The 16567-nt window shown below is 43.6% G+C and overlaps 1 protein-coding gene across 11 annotated transcripts in view; it reads right to left on the reverse strand.

Annotated features, from left to right (window-relative positions):
- Positions 1-697: 697 nt before the first annotated feature.
- KIF1B (kinesin family member 1B) overlaps positions 698-16567 on the reverse strand; it is an 83842-nt gene continuing 67972 nt past the window's right edge. For 10 of the 11 annotated variants that reach the window (XM_058854904.1, XM_058854903.1, XM_058854901.1 and 7 more), the window contains 13 exons: positions 16432-16516; positions 16067-16172; positions 12019-12133; positions 11341-11474; positions 10761-10822; positions 9920-10065; positions 9421-9660; positions 8943-9014; positions 8225-8346; positions 7315-7464; positions 6661-6853; positions 5960-6078; positions 698-5240 (listed from right to left, as the gene is read on the reverse strand). In XM_058854904.1, coding sequence (XP_058710887.1) covers positions 5198-5240; positions 5960-6078; positions 6661-6853; positions 7315-7464; positions 8225-8346; positions 8943-9014; positions 9421-9660; positions 9920-10065; positions 10761-10822; positions 11341-11474; positions 12019-12133; positions 16067-16172; positions 16432-16516 — 1587 coding nt within the window. In that variant the 3' untranslated portion in view covers positions 698-5197. Of the gene's footprint in view, positions 5241-5955; positions 6079-6660; positions 6854-7314; positions 7465-8224; positions 8347-8942; positions 9015-9420; positions 9661-9919; positions 10066-10760; positions 10823-11340; positions 11475-12018; positions 12134-16066; positions 16173-16431; positions 16517-16567 lie in introns of those variants that run through there. The other variant, XM_058854908.1, reaches the window with a different exon arrangement.

Here is a 16567-nt window from a genome sequence, read left to right on the forward strand (position 1 = left end):
CAGCAATCTGCCCCGTCAAGTTTTTGGTTCGCTCTAATTTTGGGCACTAAGAGTGAATGAATGAGAAAGCGGTGACAGAGTGGCTTCCATGAGGGATTGATGAACCCGTCAGAAGAGCCACCAGAGAAAGTTCACAGGTTACTCAAGTGCATAACGGGAACAAACACAGGGCATCAGCCCCAGCAGCAAAGACAACAGCTCTTCAGACAGCGAAGAGGAGGCCATGCAGATGGTTTAAAGTTCTAAGAGGTTTTTGACCTGTTTTGGGAATGCCTGGTCCGTGGCTTTTAAAAACTTTGCACCTTCAGACCAAGTCAGGAGTGATTCATGGGGATGACACAGGTTTGTTCACAGTTCCCACTTTGCTGTTGTGTTCTGATGGTTTTATTTCACCCATTTCCTCTCGTTTCCAGCTGTCACCCCCAGATGAGCGAGTTCAGTACTGGCAGCACTGTGACAAGCCTAATTTGTTTTTCAAGCAAAATAATCACTCAAAAGCATCCAGGAAGTGTTTGGAAATGCTGTGTAGAATAGCAGAGGGGAAAGGATGAGGATAAGCAGGGCCTCCCTTCCCCTTCTTTCTCAAGAACAGTCGGGATTTCTTTTCATGAAAGTATTGGCTGTTTCAGCACGTGTTTTAAAAACAAGTAATTGACATAAGATTCAAGTAATTAAATAATAATGACAGGAGCACACATTCTATCTGCTAATGCACTGGTTGTACCTTTATTGTTTCACCTCGTTCACTAACAATTCAGTGGTGCAAGGTTACCATACACAGTTAGATATCTGCATTGCACACCTAAGGCTATACAGCAAATGGATCAGAATTAGTACAAATACATGAACTATATTTACATTTTGTATACTCAAGCTCCAAATATCGGATATATTTACAAAATAAAATAAGAAAATGAAAACCTGAAATTAATGTACAGTGTTGCTGATACACTCCTTCGCTGGGATGAAATCAGTTTGCAAAGAGATTTGTTCAAGAAGGCCACTTATTCAGCATTTACCTTGTGTACAGAGAGATTAACAGGGACATGGGGACCGCAATTCCAAGGGATGTATTTCAGTGAACAGCATGTCTAATGTCCAAATTCAGGAGCCAGAACCAACTGCACATGAAGTATGAACGAGCAAAGGGGAAAATTCAGACCTGATCCTGGGAAGTGCTGATCATTCAAGACTCCCTCTGCTTCCAGTCCCTTGTTTCCAGGTGAACAAGAGGAAAATTCAGCACTGCTCAGGGGCAGCCCATTCACTTGGCAACATTAAGAACTGAAGACTTAGGAGCTCCACACCAGTTTTCTGAATACACAGCTGATCCCAGCAATTTAAATCCTGTTCCCAATAACATTGGACACAATCATCTGGTTAGTGTTGGACTAGTTTTGATTTCAGATACACAGAACACATAAATGGCCTTCTGAACAAAAGTCAGTCCTGTTCTTGAAGAGCTGATGTTTTTAAACAAGGAAGCACGAAGTTAATACACCCTGCTACAGACACTACAGCCAGACCACAGACTGGGTTAGTAACTACAACGGAGAGATGCAACACACACTGCAGGGACAGCAGCAAAGCCTTCCTGCCCCAGCAGGTCAACAGCTGCATCTGCAGCAGAACCCCCAGCACAGCATCAGCTCCCAGCAGCTCAGGTGTGCAGGAGCACAGGCAGATGCACGTGCACAGGCGCTTTAGTACTGCTGGGTGTTACACCAAACCTAATCCTCTTTCCTATCTAATGTGCAATTAATTACAGATGTATAAATATACAATACATTACATAAAATTAAATCCCTGTAAATTAGATAACAAGCAGCAAAAAGTAAAGTCTTTGCTTTGAAATACCATTCTAATCAGTAATAAGGACTATTAGACATTGACCAAAAAAACCTTTTCTCGGCAGCCTGGAAATCATACTCTGGAAACAGAACTCCCTTCTCTTCTGTATTCCCAGAATACAGGAATCGTCTTTAAAAAGATACTTAAAGTGCATTTCTAAAACACAGGAAAGGTTTTGCTTAATTTTAAAATACCCAGGAAGATCCAACATAATTTTCAATGGACAAAAAGAAGAGTTTTCTCCTTCCTTTTGGAGAGGAAGATGAAACCCAAGTGCAGCGGAGTCTGACACTCAGGGAATGCCCCCCACGCTCCCTGCTGTTGTGTGTCCCCGCAGGCTGGCAGGTCCACAGTGCCCCATCTACAGAGGCTGAGTCCCCAGAGCTGTCTGACTCTGGGACTCCACACACAGCAGGCGACCAAGAATGGCTTCCTAGTGTCAGGAGAAGGCAGCTGAGCTTATTTTTCCTTCCTCATTCTGTTTACAAAAATAAGTTTCTAACACGTTAGGCTAAGCTTTGAAGTGAATGAAAATTCAGGGGTTTTGTTTTGTTTATTTATTTGTTATACCTTTAAAGAAAACTTGGATTGGTTTCTTCAAGTAGGGAAACCCAAATGTCTCAGAGCAGGCTTCAGTAATTGCAGAAGAACTTTGTCTGCCTTTGTGTCAGACCTGAAACCAGTAATGCCCATTTGAACTCCACACAACAGGGACCTGATCTGTCACAGATTATGCAGCTTTAAGAGATGCTGATGCTTAAAACCAGATCTTCTGATGATCAGTTATCCACTCAGACCTCTAGTCACCAGAAACTGCTTGGAGTTTTAAGACAGAGGAGTGACATTTATGCAACTGTAACACTTCAAGCTCTGTATAAAATAAGCACCTGTCTCTTCCTGCTTTTAAAGATGATCCCTTAATCATGATTTTGTGCAATGCCTATATCCACTCAGTTCATTCTCTGGCTTATCCAAAGCAAAGACTTAGGAAACTAGTTTTCTTCTAGTTAAAAAAAGAAACAGATAAAAGTTAAAATGCTGTCAGTGTGTCACAACCTACCACCACCTCAACCACCCTGCCTCCTCAAACAGGTTCCACTGTCATTATAAACAGCGGTGATGGCAGCGATAACTTAATGCTTGGAATTAACCTAATTCTTGAGAGCAGCTCAGCTGCAGTGTGAGGAGCCCTCCTGCAGGACAAGCAGTTTTATCCACACACTGGAAGTGCTTTATCATCATTGCATAACAAAGGAATATCATCACTGTATTAAGAGTCACACACAGTTAAACAAGACAAAAACAGAAGGAAAAAACAAAAAACCGAAAAATCCCATCCCTATCATGTTCCTGGGTCCCCAGGATGCTCCCTCACTCTGGTTTCCAGTTCTGAAATCAATCTGAGGACCACAGAGACAGCATGAGCATATGATTTAGCTTGAGAACTACCTCGAGATATGTAAAGATATGTCCTAGCAAGTGTCAGACCCCAGCCCCCTGCTCCTTTGCTTTCCAGGCTGTTAGGAGGTCTCATTGTGCACTGCACTTTCCTGAACAATGAAACCCACAGAGCAAAGAAAGATCTTTCTCAACAGATTCCAGTCCCACGCACTCCGGAGCACGGCCTGAAGTGACCTGAACCCAAATGAGCTTCCTGAGCTGGACTGTGCCTGGTGAGCCTCCTGCAAGAGTGGGACAAACCCTGTCCCCTCTCCCCTGGGAGCCTCCAGATGAAATCCTTTAACACAAACCCTGTTCCCTCTCCCCTGGGAGCCTGGAGCCTCCAGATGAAATCCCTTTACACTGCCCAGGATCAGAGCCAGCCCTACCAATGCCCCAGGTACAGCCAGAAGGGATAACACAATGGGAAAGGACACACACATCCCCAACCTCCCTAACACCTGACAGAGAGAGGGGAGTTCACTTCCCCGAAAGGAAATTCATTCTGCTCTTCTTTCTTGAGGCAAGGACCAAAGCTTTGGCCACCAGAACTTACACTGTAGGTCAAGAACTGACACCACCCAGCTGATGTCCAAGAAGCCAATTATGACATTCCACTGAGCAGGACCAGAACCCACTTGCTCTATTCCCCAGGAAGGATTAACTCTGAGTACAATGGGGTTTAGCTGATGGGAATCGCAGCAGGGAAATTAGGAGACACTCAGCAGTTATTTCAAAGGGAATTTGAAGTGTCCTGCAGCTCCCTGGAGAACACTGCAGGTGCTGGGCCTGGAAGTGTTCCACAGACCTTGGATGCTCCCATGGACAGGGGGGTGACACGGGAGCAGTGCAGGGAAGGGATGCACAAACATCCCACAGCCATGGGAGTCCCAAACCCTTCCCAGAGAGCTGAGAACTGCTCCTGCAGAACTGGGGAGTCAGGAATAAAAGCAGGAAGTGGGGATCTACCCTCCATGGTGATCCAGGGACCAACTGCACTTTCATTTCCATTTAACACTCTCCAGCTGTCAAATACACAGCTTGAGCATCTGAAGCTTCTGGGATTTTATCTCATTTTTCATATATGGTCTATTTTCCCTCATATCAGCACAGTCTACTCAGCTCAGTTCAGAGGCTGAGGAGTGAGTGTTGATGGAAATTCTTCTGGGAGAGTTAAACCCAAGCACTGTTCACCTGCAAACCCCACAGCAAGAGTTTAAAGGCAGATTGTTCTAGCCAGCCCCTCCTGGTTTGTTCCCTAACTTTTTCTAGCTCATGCCTTACCCTGCTGGACCCTGGAAACTCAGAAACCTGCACAAAGTCCAAAATCCAGTCTGTCCAGATAGACTGGTCCAATATCAGCTTTCAACAGAGTTTAACTTCGAGGCTGGATCCAGAAAGCCTGAGGAGCTACTGCAGTTCTTGGCTGGGAAATGTCTCCATTAAACAATTTATCTTTCCCTGGCATTGGAACTTTGCCCTGAGGGAACCAATGACCACTGCCAAGTCACAAATTGAATGAAAACCCTGTAGCAGTCTAGACAGACAGTGGACAGTGGGACAGACACCAAAGGTCAATTGAAATGAGAAAACAATTGTTATAGAAAAAAAAATCTTTTTTTTTTTTCTTTTTAGAGTCGTGCATAATCACTCAATTTTTTTGATTTTTTTTTTCTTTCTCTTTTTGTTTGGCCACATGCTACTAGTACAATTCTGGTACAGGTGAAAAGAAACAAGGAAGGGTTAGAATACCTAGAAAATGTGCTGAAGGAGTGGGGAAGGTGGGGGATGTTAAGCCACAGGATTACATACAAGAGAAACCGTCAAGAACCACAAAGAGAAAATGAGAGGTAACACTATCTATGGGAAGGTGAGTGGGGAGAACAGATGAGAACATTACATGGACTCAGTATTTCATCTGGCCCGTGCGTCTTCGAGCCAGTTTTGACCTGTACAAAAAAAAAGTGAGAAAGTAGTTGATAAATTCTGAAAGTTTATTTTTCCTCCCTCCCCAAAGCTTATCCACCTATTTTTTTCTTTTTTTCTTAATCCTTTGAGACACTCCTAGTTGTCTCCATATGTTAAGAAAATAAAATGTATCCAGCTGTAATGAGAAAGAATTCTCATTTCTGTGCTCTGCTTCTTTAATGGGAGAAGGGATCATTTAAGGGCTGCATTGTTCAGAAAGCATTTGATGCTGTAGGGTAACAGCTTCATTTTTTGGTTTTTGGGGTCTTTTGGGGTTTTTTTCTGAAAGGAAGAGCTACTGCAGTGGAGTAAGATCTGGAAAGGCTGCTAGAGAAGTTATAAAAAGGGAACTTAATTTCTGCTTTAGCTCATCATCAAAGGTAGTCCAGCACAGAGGAAGTAAGAAACTTCACAAATTTGTAAAATGGCCATACAGGGAAATCATCTTGTGCTCTCCAAATGTAGCATCCCACACGTGTTCAAACTGGACATGGCTGTTCAGAACATCCCAAGCCCCTGCAGCTCCTGAAATACAGGGCTGGTTTGTTTTCTGGGGTCTTTCTGCCCACTCTCCTCCCTCCTCCAGTTCCCATATCTTGTCAAATTCCTCAGAACAAGACTAAGATCTGTGACCAACCATCTGCCTCCTGGTTTGAGCACCTCCCTTTGCAGCCCTGAGTGCCCAGGAGCTGCCTCTCACCGAATTGTGCCAGCAAGGAGAGGATTGAAGGCGTATAACCAGTCATTCATGTCCTTGTCATTGATGGCCTGGAGCAGGACTCCACGGTGCTTCGTGCACACTCCAAACGTGTTGGGTGTCTGCAACATGAAGGACAATTTCAAATAAAAAGTCTACAAGCACACAGGCTGATGCACATTTCCCCTCTGAGAGAATCTGCTTTCATTTATGTTTCACTGGTGATTTCCAGGGTATTATTAGTCATTATCTTCTACAAAATATGGTCTTTAACTGCTGAGTGTGGGCTTTAAGAGCTGCTGAGATGGACCAGCAGAGTTCATCTGATTCCCTGCAGGATGTTTGTATGTCTTGTTTTGTGGGGTTTTGTTTTTAAAACAAACAAAAACACACAAGCCCATAAAAAACACAAGAAGAATATAAGAAAGCTGCAAAAACCCAACATGCAGGGTGATGGTACCAACACATGCTCCTAAAAGCTCATCTGATGTGTGACAGCAGTCAGGTCACTCTCAGCTACAACTGTGTCTAAAACCATAAGATGCCCTGAAAAAACTGGGAACTTTGTGGGTAAAATCCTCAACGTCTCCAGGACTCAGATCCATTTTCCTTGTACCAGAGATGACACAGCTGATGGTACAGACACACTGCTGCTTGTACTGCTCTTGCTTTATGGATAAATGAACAGCAGCTCTCAGACTGACCTTTACCATTGCCTGTTGATCCTCACTGTATTCCACCTGAGCTGTGGATAAGTTTATGATTCCTCTTTCTACAGGATCTTTGTCACTGTTGTAAATAAAAACATAGGGACGGCGAACCACCACAAAATGCTTGGCCCAGGAGCTGGAGAGTGGCTCTTTGAAGTGCAGGTATCCTTTCTTTGACACCACGGAGCTGGAAAAGCAAACCCACATCAAAACAGAAATAGATTTTCTCCCAAGTATCCCTATTAACTGCAAAACACTGTGCAGTAAGACACTTGGTCCCTTGTTTTGTCTGCAACAGTATTCTGAAAAGGTTCTAAAACAAGATGAATTGTGTTTTCAACAACTATGCAAAAGTCTGACAGAAAGAAAGTCTCCTGAGATCTCTTCAGTGAACTTCAGCCATGGTTTGATGATAACAAATCTCATATTTGACTCACTGGAATTCCTGCTCATTAAGCAGATGCAGGGAACAAACACTGCAAAGGTCAAGTATCAACACAACCTTCCCCAGTCCATCACAGAGGACTCTGCAGCTCTGCTATCACAGGCAATTTTCCTTCTTTGAGTGGGACACAGAACCTACAAATCTCAGCAAGGCCTTGGGACAGTTCTTGGGAAGTCACAATCACAGACCAATGGAAAACTTACCCTGGTCTGATTTCCTCAATATCAGGAACGAGGTTTAGGAACTCGTTCTTTCCAGCTCTGGCAAGGTAGGAAGTTTCTACTGCAGGAATTATCTGGAACTGTTCCACCTCATGACAGGGACTGGAGGCACGAGAATTTGCTTCTGGTGTCCTTTAAAAAAAGTAGAGAGAAAAAATGTAAATGGCAACAAAGCAACTGAATGTGACAATGGAATTTAAGCTTACATCTACAGGCCAGCTTGAAGTTCCATCCTCCAGCCCAGATTTATGGTGTAACATTGGGATCCTTTTGTACAATATTAAATAGCATTTTCCCTTGATATCTGTGGAACATAACTTACAATAACCGCTAGTGAGTTGTTTCCCTACTACCTCTACCTTGTTTCTCCTGCTAAGCATAGTCACAACACATCCTACTAATGTTTGATGTAAAATGTTCTATTTCCTCAGCACTCCTCCCTCAGGGATGTTGAACTGAGAAGGTACAAATTATGTCTTTCACTACATAGTTACTCCAAATTTCATCAAAAGTATCTTGGAGAGATACAGCTGAGAAACATAAACAGAGATTAATGGCCAAACTGGTTTATTCTGGGCTGTTATTAGTAGACCTTTTCAACAGACCTCTGAAAAAACTTGTGGACTCCACACACTGTAGATGCATTGGTCACTGGAATGACAAGCATCTGACTGCTCCCCCAACACAAAGGGGAAAAAAAAATATTTCAAAAGAACAAAGTGGTGAAAAGGAATTGTGAAGAGTGACTGGAGAAGTAAGGCAAGGGGGCTGTAGAGAGAAATATCTGAAAGTAGGGAAAAGGAAGAAAAGAGGGAGAAAAATCAGAAAACAGCAAAGAGATCTGTGAATCACTGTGGAAAGTGATGTTTTCCTTTTAATACATTACACTTACTTCTGATCAACTGAACTGCACCTGGAATCCACCAGGGAAGGGCAGGTGGATGAAGGGGTGAGGGTTGCACTGCTGAAACTGGACACGGACGGGTCCCTCCCAATGGGAGAAATGTCCGAGAGCTGCAAGCACAAACACAGGGAAAGCATCACAGCAGCTGGGCTGCAGCTCATGGTCACTCCTGCCTGCAGATGGCTTCCAGCAGGGAAGGCTCAGATAACAGAAATGCTTTTTCATCTGCCATTCCCCTATCAGGAGCAAATTTTCACACAAACCACCACAAACCCATCTGGGGTAGAAATACAGCAGCACTTATGCAGACACAGCTTGTTATTATCCATGTCCTACACTCCTGATTATTCACACTCTGACTTCCTCAGTGGATACAACATCATCCAGTTTGAAAGCTGGTATTCCCTTTGCCTACAGGTTGAGTTTTTAAGCATCATTTATCCTTTTACATAGGGAAAGACAGTAAGAGTCTGCTGAACTGGGAACTGTACAGTCCAAGTCCACTGCATTTCCAACTCCTGCAATAGCCTTTGGAACCTGATGCTGAGTAGCCAAATGCTTTCAATAGACTGAAAATACAACACAATAAATTATTATAAAGTGGTTTATCTTTTCAGATTATCAGCAGATTCCATGACCCACAAACATGCTGCTATTGTACTACAAATACAGTGTATTACAAAGAAATATTACATGAAATATTTACCTTACAATCGCTGATGCTGTTGTACACCTGGTTGAATTCCCGATTGAAGGTATGAGTAAGAAGCTGCAGACACTAAAGGGGGGGTGGGGGTGAGGGGAAACAAATGAGACACACAGAAGGATTTTATATTTAGATTTTCAGAGAAATTTGAACAGAAGAGGTGATTTGCCAAGACACACTTGGCAGGTCATGAAAAAATAAATTCTAAACTGCTATGAAAAATCAGAGCAGAGGGGAATAATCACTTCACTTGATAAAATGAGAAAGTCTTTATGGAACCACTAAGACAGGGGAATGAGATACAGCCCAAACTCCCCAGCCACACTGGCTGGTGAGAGTGGCTTATTTCACTAACCGAGATGTTAAAATGAAACTCTCACACTACTGGATATTCACCAAATATCTGAGAAGCTTGTGATTGAGCTGTAATCCCCTGTGGCACCCCAGCTGCCAGCAGCATGGTTGCCCTGTGCCATACCTTGGTGGCCAGCTCCTTCTCCCGGTCCACCAGGCTCTCGATGTCCGCGGAGTCGTAGCCACTGCTCTCGCTGGGCGTCACCGCGCTCTCGAAGGTCGTGGTTGAAATCTGAGAGGAAATGCTGGTGGAGGTGCTGAGGGTTCCACTGCTCAGACTGGGAGACAAGGAGTCACTCAGGGACTTGGGGATGCTGTCACCAAGCTTCTCACGAAGCAGAAGAAAATGTCGGGTTTTTTCCACCTAGTAAGAAAAGAAATCAGTATCATCTGCTCCAGGAAGGTGCCAATTTTACAGACACTGAATTCTTAGCAATCCTTTGCTATTCATACCAGTAACTTTCCCCAGGGAAGGGAGCCTACAGTGGCACTGGAAATTGAACTTGCCTTTGTTGAATACACTGAGATTCTGAGCTGAAGACTACTCAGCAGCCAGTCACATACCTTGCATCTTCTCTGACAGGAGAATTTATTTAAATCTTGACATTGATCTCTTTACTCACCTCATGCAGCAGCTCCAGTTTCTCCAGTTCCCACTGATGCTCTAGAATGAGGCTGTCACCCCTGGGCCTCCAACCTGCCAGGTTCTCTTCTCCCCTCACATATGCCACAGAAGTATCCAGAACTTTCCTCCTCCTCCTCTGCATTCCTGAGTAGTAAAAAACAACACGAGACATGTTAAAACCATAGCCACAGGGGTGTTGCTAAGAAACAATTTGCAAAGAACCAGCACTTCTGCTGTTTGGCTGGAAATACATGACACAAGGATTTCATTACCTGCAAATACACAACCAAAGATATTTGATTTAGTCCAGCTTTTTTACTTCTTTCAGATATTTTCTATTGACCAAGATACAATGCAAACTCCTGTTCAGCCTAATTCAACACAAGGACTTAATTTTCTACATCTTAGAAGAAAAGTACACAGATACACCATGAACTACGTTCCTTTCAAGTGGTGAAGTTGGCATCAGAAATCAGCAACATCTTCAAAAGACAAGAAAAATCTCTACTGCTGCAAACCCCAGTCTCAGCTGTTAGTTATGAGCCATGAATTATGCTCCTAAGACTCAGGTATATGTGCTCAGTGCCCTGAGTCACCCATGTCAGAAAACATCAAGTTTCCAGTGAACCCTTCTTCACCAGGTAAACACAGACCTGAGTCTAAAGTAAAAACCTGAGTAAATATTTTACAGCAAAATAGCTACAAAATACAACAGCAACACTGCTATGAAACACTGCTAGGAACTGCTTCTGATCAGGACACAACTATTTCCTCCATTCTGCCTGAGCATTTCCTGCAGTATTTCATATTTATCACTGGAACACCCCGTCACTGCTTACCTGGACTTCCTGTGTCTGCCATTTTGCATAAACTCAGTTCATAGATCCCAGTTACTCGATTGCTGTTCACAGGAAAGCAGAAGAAACAAAAATACACTGTTTACTATCTTCAGAAATAAAGTGCTCCAGCTTTAGCTCAGTGGTTCCCAAAGCAGAATTTTAAGTACAGCTGTTAGTTAGAACTAGATCTCAACCCTACTCTTGCACAGAACAGCCAGAACAGACTGCAAGATCCCCAAAAATGGCATTTCCCCCACATTTCCCCCCACTCTGCACTGGACTTGGAGAGCACATGCTGCAGTAAATTCCAGATCAGGATCCAGGTCATCTATGTGCAAGCTTGAAAAATGGATCCCTCTTCCCAACTCTTGTCAGTCTGGAAAAGAGGTCAGTAAAGAGAGAAGCCATCAGAGTTTCACTGAAATAAATGCAAGAAAGAGCATTCAAAACCAGACTGGAGAACCTATCAGCAGGTTGAGTTTCAAGGAAAGAAAAAATTAAGAAAACTAAACTACATCCTCTAAGAGAAAACACAAATCTTGAGAAAAAGCATCAGTACCAGAATTGTAAGTGCACTTACGAGTCCGGGGATTTGGAGTAGCCGCTGCCAAAGAGGTTGCGCAGGGAGCGCGGTGGGGAGATCTTGGCATCTCGGGAGTAAAACACCATACAAACATCCTTTGTGATCACAGCAGGCTGGATGCAGTGGTCAAGCTAAGGGGAACACCAGCAATCAATGAATGGGTGCAGCCAACTGTGCCAAGTTACTCTGCTGCCCTCAGTGAGACGGCTTTTGAGATTTGTTCTTGTTTGGGTCTTTGGTGAAGGGTTTTCATATGTGTATCTGGGAAAGAGAACTGTCAAATTTCTTGATGCATCTCTTGAGTGAATTGATTTTCCCACACAAAACAACAGTGTCTTGCACACAAAGCCAAGAGCTAAGCCATTGTTTGTAACACCAGTACTTAAACAAGAACGTTCACCGATTCCAGTGGATTTTCAGATACAAAGACAGATAAAACAAGGCACAGAAAGGTAAGACCACCAGTATCTCTTGTGTTGTAAGACAGTCATACCTTGACATCAAGATGTGATGTGACTCACAACTGTGAGTATATTTTTTCTATCCTGTTCTCAGAAAATGAATAAATACTCTCACTGGCTTCAGGATTCAAATTACTTTTGAATGTATTTCTCTCAGTACACTCTGTCCTGTCTCAAAGGGGTCACAGGCAGCAGGAAGGCACTGGTGTCTCACCTCCAGGTAGGCAGAAAGGGTCATGTAGATCTTCTCACCATATGGTGTCACTCGGTTGAGGAGGAGGGAGTTGTGCAAGGAACTGTCCCAAACTGCCTCGAACCGGTAGAAAGTCCTGGAAAAAAGTACAGTAGAAGGTCAATAGTAAGAGTTCTGCTGCAGCCCATCTCTTCCCTGACATCATCCTCCAGTGAAGTGGGTAACAAACACTTGAAGCAAAAACCTTCTCTTTATTTCCAAGATCATTTACCTCTACCTCAAATAGGGTGACATGAAGACCACCACCTCTTATAGAGAAGACTCAGCTAAAAGAGAAAAGAGGGAATGCAGAAAACAAAAGCTGTCATAGCACTACAGGGAAGTCAGCACCAAACAATTGTTTCTAAACAGAGAAAATTAATTTCTACTGCTTCAGGTGAAATTCAGCCCAGCTACATCTTAAAAGTGCATGGGAAGATTCTTTTTTATAAGCCACACTCATTCTACATTGTATTTTAGGACTTCTGTAGGACATTTCTTCAGTCTGGGACAAGGAAAGAGAGGAGCTGAAAGCTCCCACAGGTCTAGCCCAGAAGTCCAGAAGGTTCAAGTAAAAGTGAGAGACAGCATCACACAGAGCACAGCTAAATCACCACATCTAAAGGTGATATTACACTCTCTCCTCTAGCAGGGGCTTGGGGAAATGAGCTTTCTCCTTTCTCACAGGCACCAGCTGATTTCAGGAAGGTCCCTTTGGAAAGAAGACCTATGCCCCTATTCAGGAACTCAGCACACCTTTCCACACTGATAACAGAAACAGAAGATATTCATTCTTCATCACCTCTATATCATTTCCCTCCCAAATTCTCTTGCCATTTTGAGTTCAATTGAGGTGGTACTAAAAGCAAGAAAGTGCTTCATGTATATTATTTTTTTTAAAAAGTTATCTCTCTAAAGAATTTCTGTACTAATTCCCAACTTGGAAAAATAGAAGATGAAACCAAAGACAAAGGACAAACCACAGGGTGGGGGTAGAAGAAACAGGAAAACACAAAGCAAAACGAAAAGAAACATGAAACAGCCTAAGAGCAGACGTGTCAGAAACAAGAGTTCAATCTCACATACAGCTCCCAGGAGCTACCCCTTTCTCTGACACCAATGACACAGCTCCAAGCTAATACATAAAGGCACCATGAAGCACAAGTGAGAACTCTGCTAGATACGGCCTGCGTTTGAAGAACCACATTTAAGAAACTACTTCTAAATATGTTGTGTCTATTAAAAATACAGAGAAGCATAACCTAAAGGCCAAATAATTGGTAGCTTTAAAAACACTGTGAAGCACTGTAAAGTAATAATTCTCACTTGAGTTAGATTAGGCAAAGAGCACAGTTGTTTTCTCAGCCTTTACACATCCATGTTGAATCCTTACATTTTAAACTTGCATCATGACTTAGTTATGACAGCAAGCAATTTTTTAAACTTCTAGCAAATTCCAGATCTACTCTCAGGGTGGAAGAGGAAGTAGTGTAAAACCTGTCTGATCACAGATGGATAAACCACTGTACATAGCCCTGGCATCAGCTCTGCACCATTTGCCAAACAAGGTTTCTCCTCGTGGAGAGAGAGCACAGATGCAAATGCTCCTCAGTGCAGAAGTACCACTCGAGTAAAATGATGTTTGGACAAACACCAGGATGAAGTCAAGCACAGCTTTGAGGCAGTTATCTTAGTGGATCTTTCCTAGCCAGGAAATTAAATACACACAGCTTTGCCTGTCCAAACCAGAACCTGCTACAACAGTTACAGAGGGAGACAAAAACCAGAAGCGAGCAAACTCCTTTCAGCACAGCCAACGGCACACGGAGGAAAAGGGAGCACGGAGCACACAAAGCATGGAATACAGGAGAGACAGGTTCAAGTGATTCTGAAGTGGATGCTAGCATTAGTGAAAGGAGGTGAATTGGGAGCACTGAAGACTCTGTGTTGCCCTGTCCAGAGGCAGAGCACGGAAAGCAGCGTGCAGTGCCCCAGACTGTGGGGCTGTGATCCCACTGGGAAGGGGGAACAGGAATCCAGCCTGGGCAGTTACTGCACGTCTGGCTCCTCTGCCAGCTGGTAAACTAAGGAGTGGCAACCACATGGTTAAAATTCAGATGCAAATCCAGCCTAGAACAGAGGCTGAATAGCAGTCACATGGCAGCCACTGCTATTTGATCAGAGCAATTCAAGTAACCTCATAATTCAGTCCTTGGCTTGGTCCTTCAAAGCAGCAGAGACCGTGAGAAACTCCAAATTTAGTTCTTTGATACAGAACAAGGGAAGAAAATAGCAAGGACTACAAAAAGAGTCTGTATCTGATGGCACATCAAGCGAGTCAGAAAGACTGCATGAAGGAAATTCTCCTACTCTCACATGTGAAGGGAAGTTCACCCTCTCAAGTCCCCCAGTGAACTGTACCTGAATCACCCTCTGACACTGAGGAAGAGGAGCAGGAGGAGGAGAAGGAAGACTACTTCTGGATGAGCTAAGAGGTGTGCTAACAGAATTCAGTAAAAGTTGAGGGAAGTGGCAGCAAGACAAACGGGACATAAAGCATTCTATTTTTAAGAATCTTTATGTACAAAGGAAGCAAACAGAAAATACCTAGGCATATCCTTATCAAGAAAGAGCCTGTAAAAACACAGAAAGAGCTTCAGTTAGTGCAGCCACAAGTAGAACAGAAAAGCAAGAGGTGAGAGGAACAGAACAAGTGGACTTAAAAAGCAAAACAAAGTGGAAAAAAACCCCACAGAAAGCAGCAAACAAGTCTGCAGACAATGAGCAAACATAAGACAGATCCCTTACCAGAACCTCAATCCCATTCCACCACACTGCCATGCACTCATCCCACAGCTTAAACCTTGGCATTTTGGGACGAGATGGCAAACAGCTTCATCACACTCATCCTTCATCCAGGCTGCCCACCTTATAGAAAACTCCAGAAATATGGAGGAGTTTATTGAAACAGAACAGAAAGCACAGGGCTTTCCAACTGCAAATCCAACAGTATCAGACAGGAAACCAGCAACAGTCTCCCTATTTTCCAGTTATTCTGATCCATTCATTCCAACACACTCAAATTCCCCCTTCTCAGTGGAAGGTAACAACTGCCAACCTCCCTGTCCCTGCCTGCCTTTACACACACGAGGTGGCAGAGGTGTCCTGTATGCAGGAGCAGCATCCCAAATCCACTTGAATGCTGCAGGTGTTTCAGAGTCCAGGCCTCTAACAGAGAAGGAAGAATTCCAGTGCTTGGAAGGATCCCACCTCCAGCATTCACAGCAGGTACAGCAGAGATGGACACAAACCTTCCTCCCTCTGGGAACAGCCACTCAGAGCCCCATTCCAGGGATATTCCTGCTTTGCACCAGCTGAGCAGAGCCAGGGAGCAGCCAAGTGACTCTGCTGTCAGAGCAGGGAGTGGCTGTGCCCCATTCCCCCTCTGCCTCGCTGCACTTGGCTGCAGACACTGAAGCAGAACAAAGTGCAGCAATGAGGGACACACAGAGCCACAAACTCCTCAGCCCTGCTGGTGCCACACTGCAGGGACATGGAACTGGACTCAACTTGTCATACATCTGTACAAATCCCCAAATTACGAATTTACAAAGTGTGGCTCTGGCTTACATTGTCACATGCTCACTCCAGGAATATGTACACATCTATAAATGTACCTCCCAAAACTGTCCTTGTACATCAATGCTGTATTCCAGCACCAAACCTTGATGTCAGTTTAAAAGTTTTGGGTTAAATCCTGCAGCCCTCTCAAACTGTTCCTTGACATCTGCCCTTTATGGTCCATACAAGTGGAAAGTAATTTTGATGCATCGTCAGCAAACCCTTCACAACAGATTCCAGCATCAGCAAGAATTTACAGTGATGTTCATTCTCCACCTGTGTGTTCTGTGCCCATGGAACTCTACATTTAACAATTAGCCACATTCCCAGCTTTCCACACATCCTGCCAGTACATCAGAGGTCAAAGAAATTTCAGATTCCTGCTGGAATGGTCACTTCATTCACTTACCTGTTGGAGCTGTGAGAGGACTTCAGGTATTTTGCAGAGATAATATTCAAAGACAGAATGGCATCAACAGCAGCTTCATCTACCTCTGCTTTATTTCTTATACGCCCTGAAAAGGGGAGGAGGAATCAATTAAAATTCAAACTGCAACACTAAAGGAATTTGTTTTCCCAAATATAATTTTGGACTACATGATTAACCAGCAGCTGTAAGTGGAAGTTTCAAAACTTAAATTTTTCCTCTGGATGTTTTTCAAAATCCTCCTCTTACAGGCAGTGCTCATAAAAATGACAGAATCTGATACAAAGAGAAATTACCAGTAATAGTTTTTCTTCCTTACAGAACAAGATGCAAAACCCTTTACTCACCAACCACCAGCTCTCGCACATCTTTCCAGTGCAGCTCACTGCCCTTCTCGTGGATAATGGTGACTGTGATTCTCCGCTGGATACCCTGGTGGAGTTCAGAAACAAAACTCAAGTTTTTCCTGAAGTGCTCATACAC

Source organism: Poecile atricapillus, chromosome 22 (genome assembly GCF_030490865.1).
Source record: "Poecile atricapillus isolate bPoeAtr1 chromosome 22, bPoeAtr1.hap1, whole genome shotgun sequence".
Taxonomy (NCBI): domain Eukaryota; kingdom Metazoa; phylum Chordata; class Aves; order Passeriformes; family Paridae; genus Poecile; species Poecile atricapillus.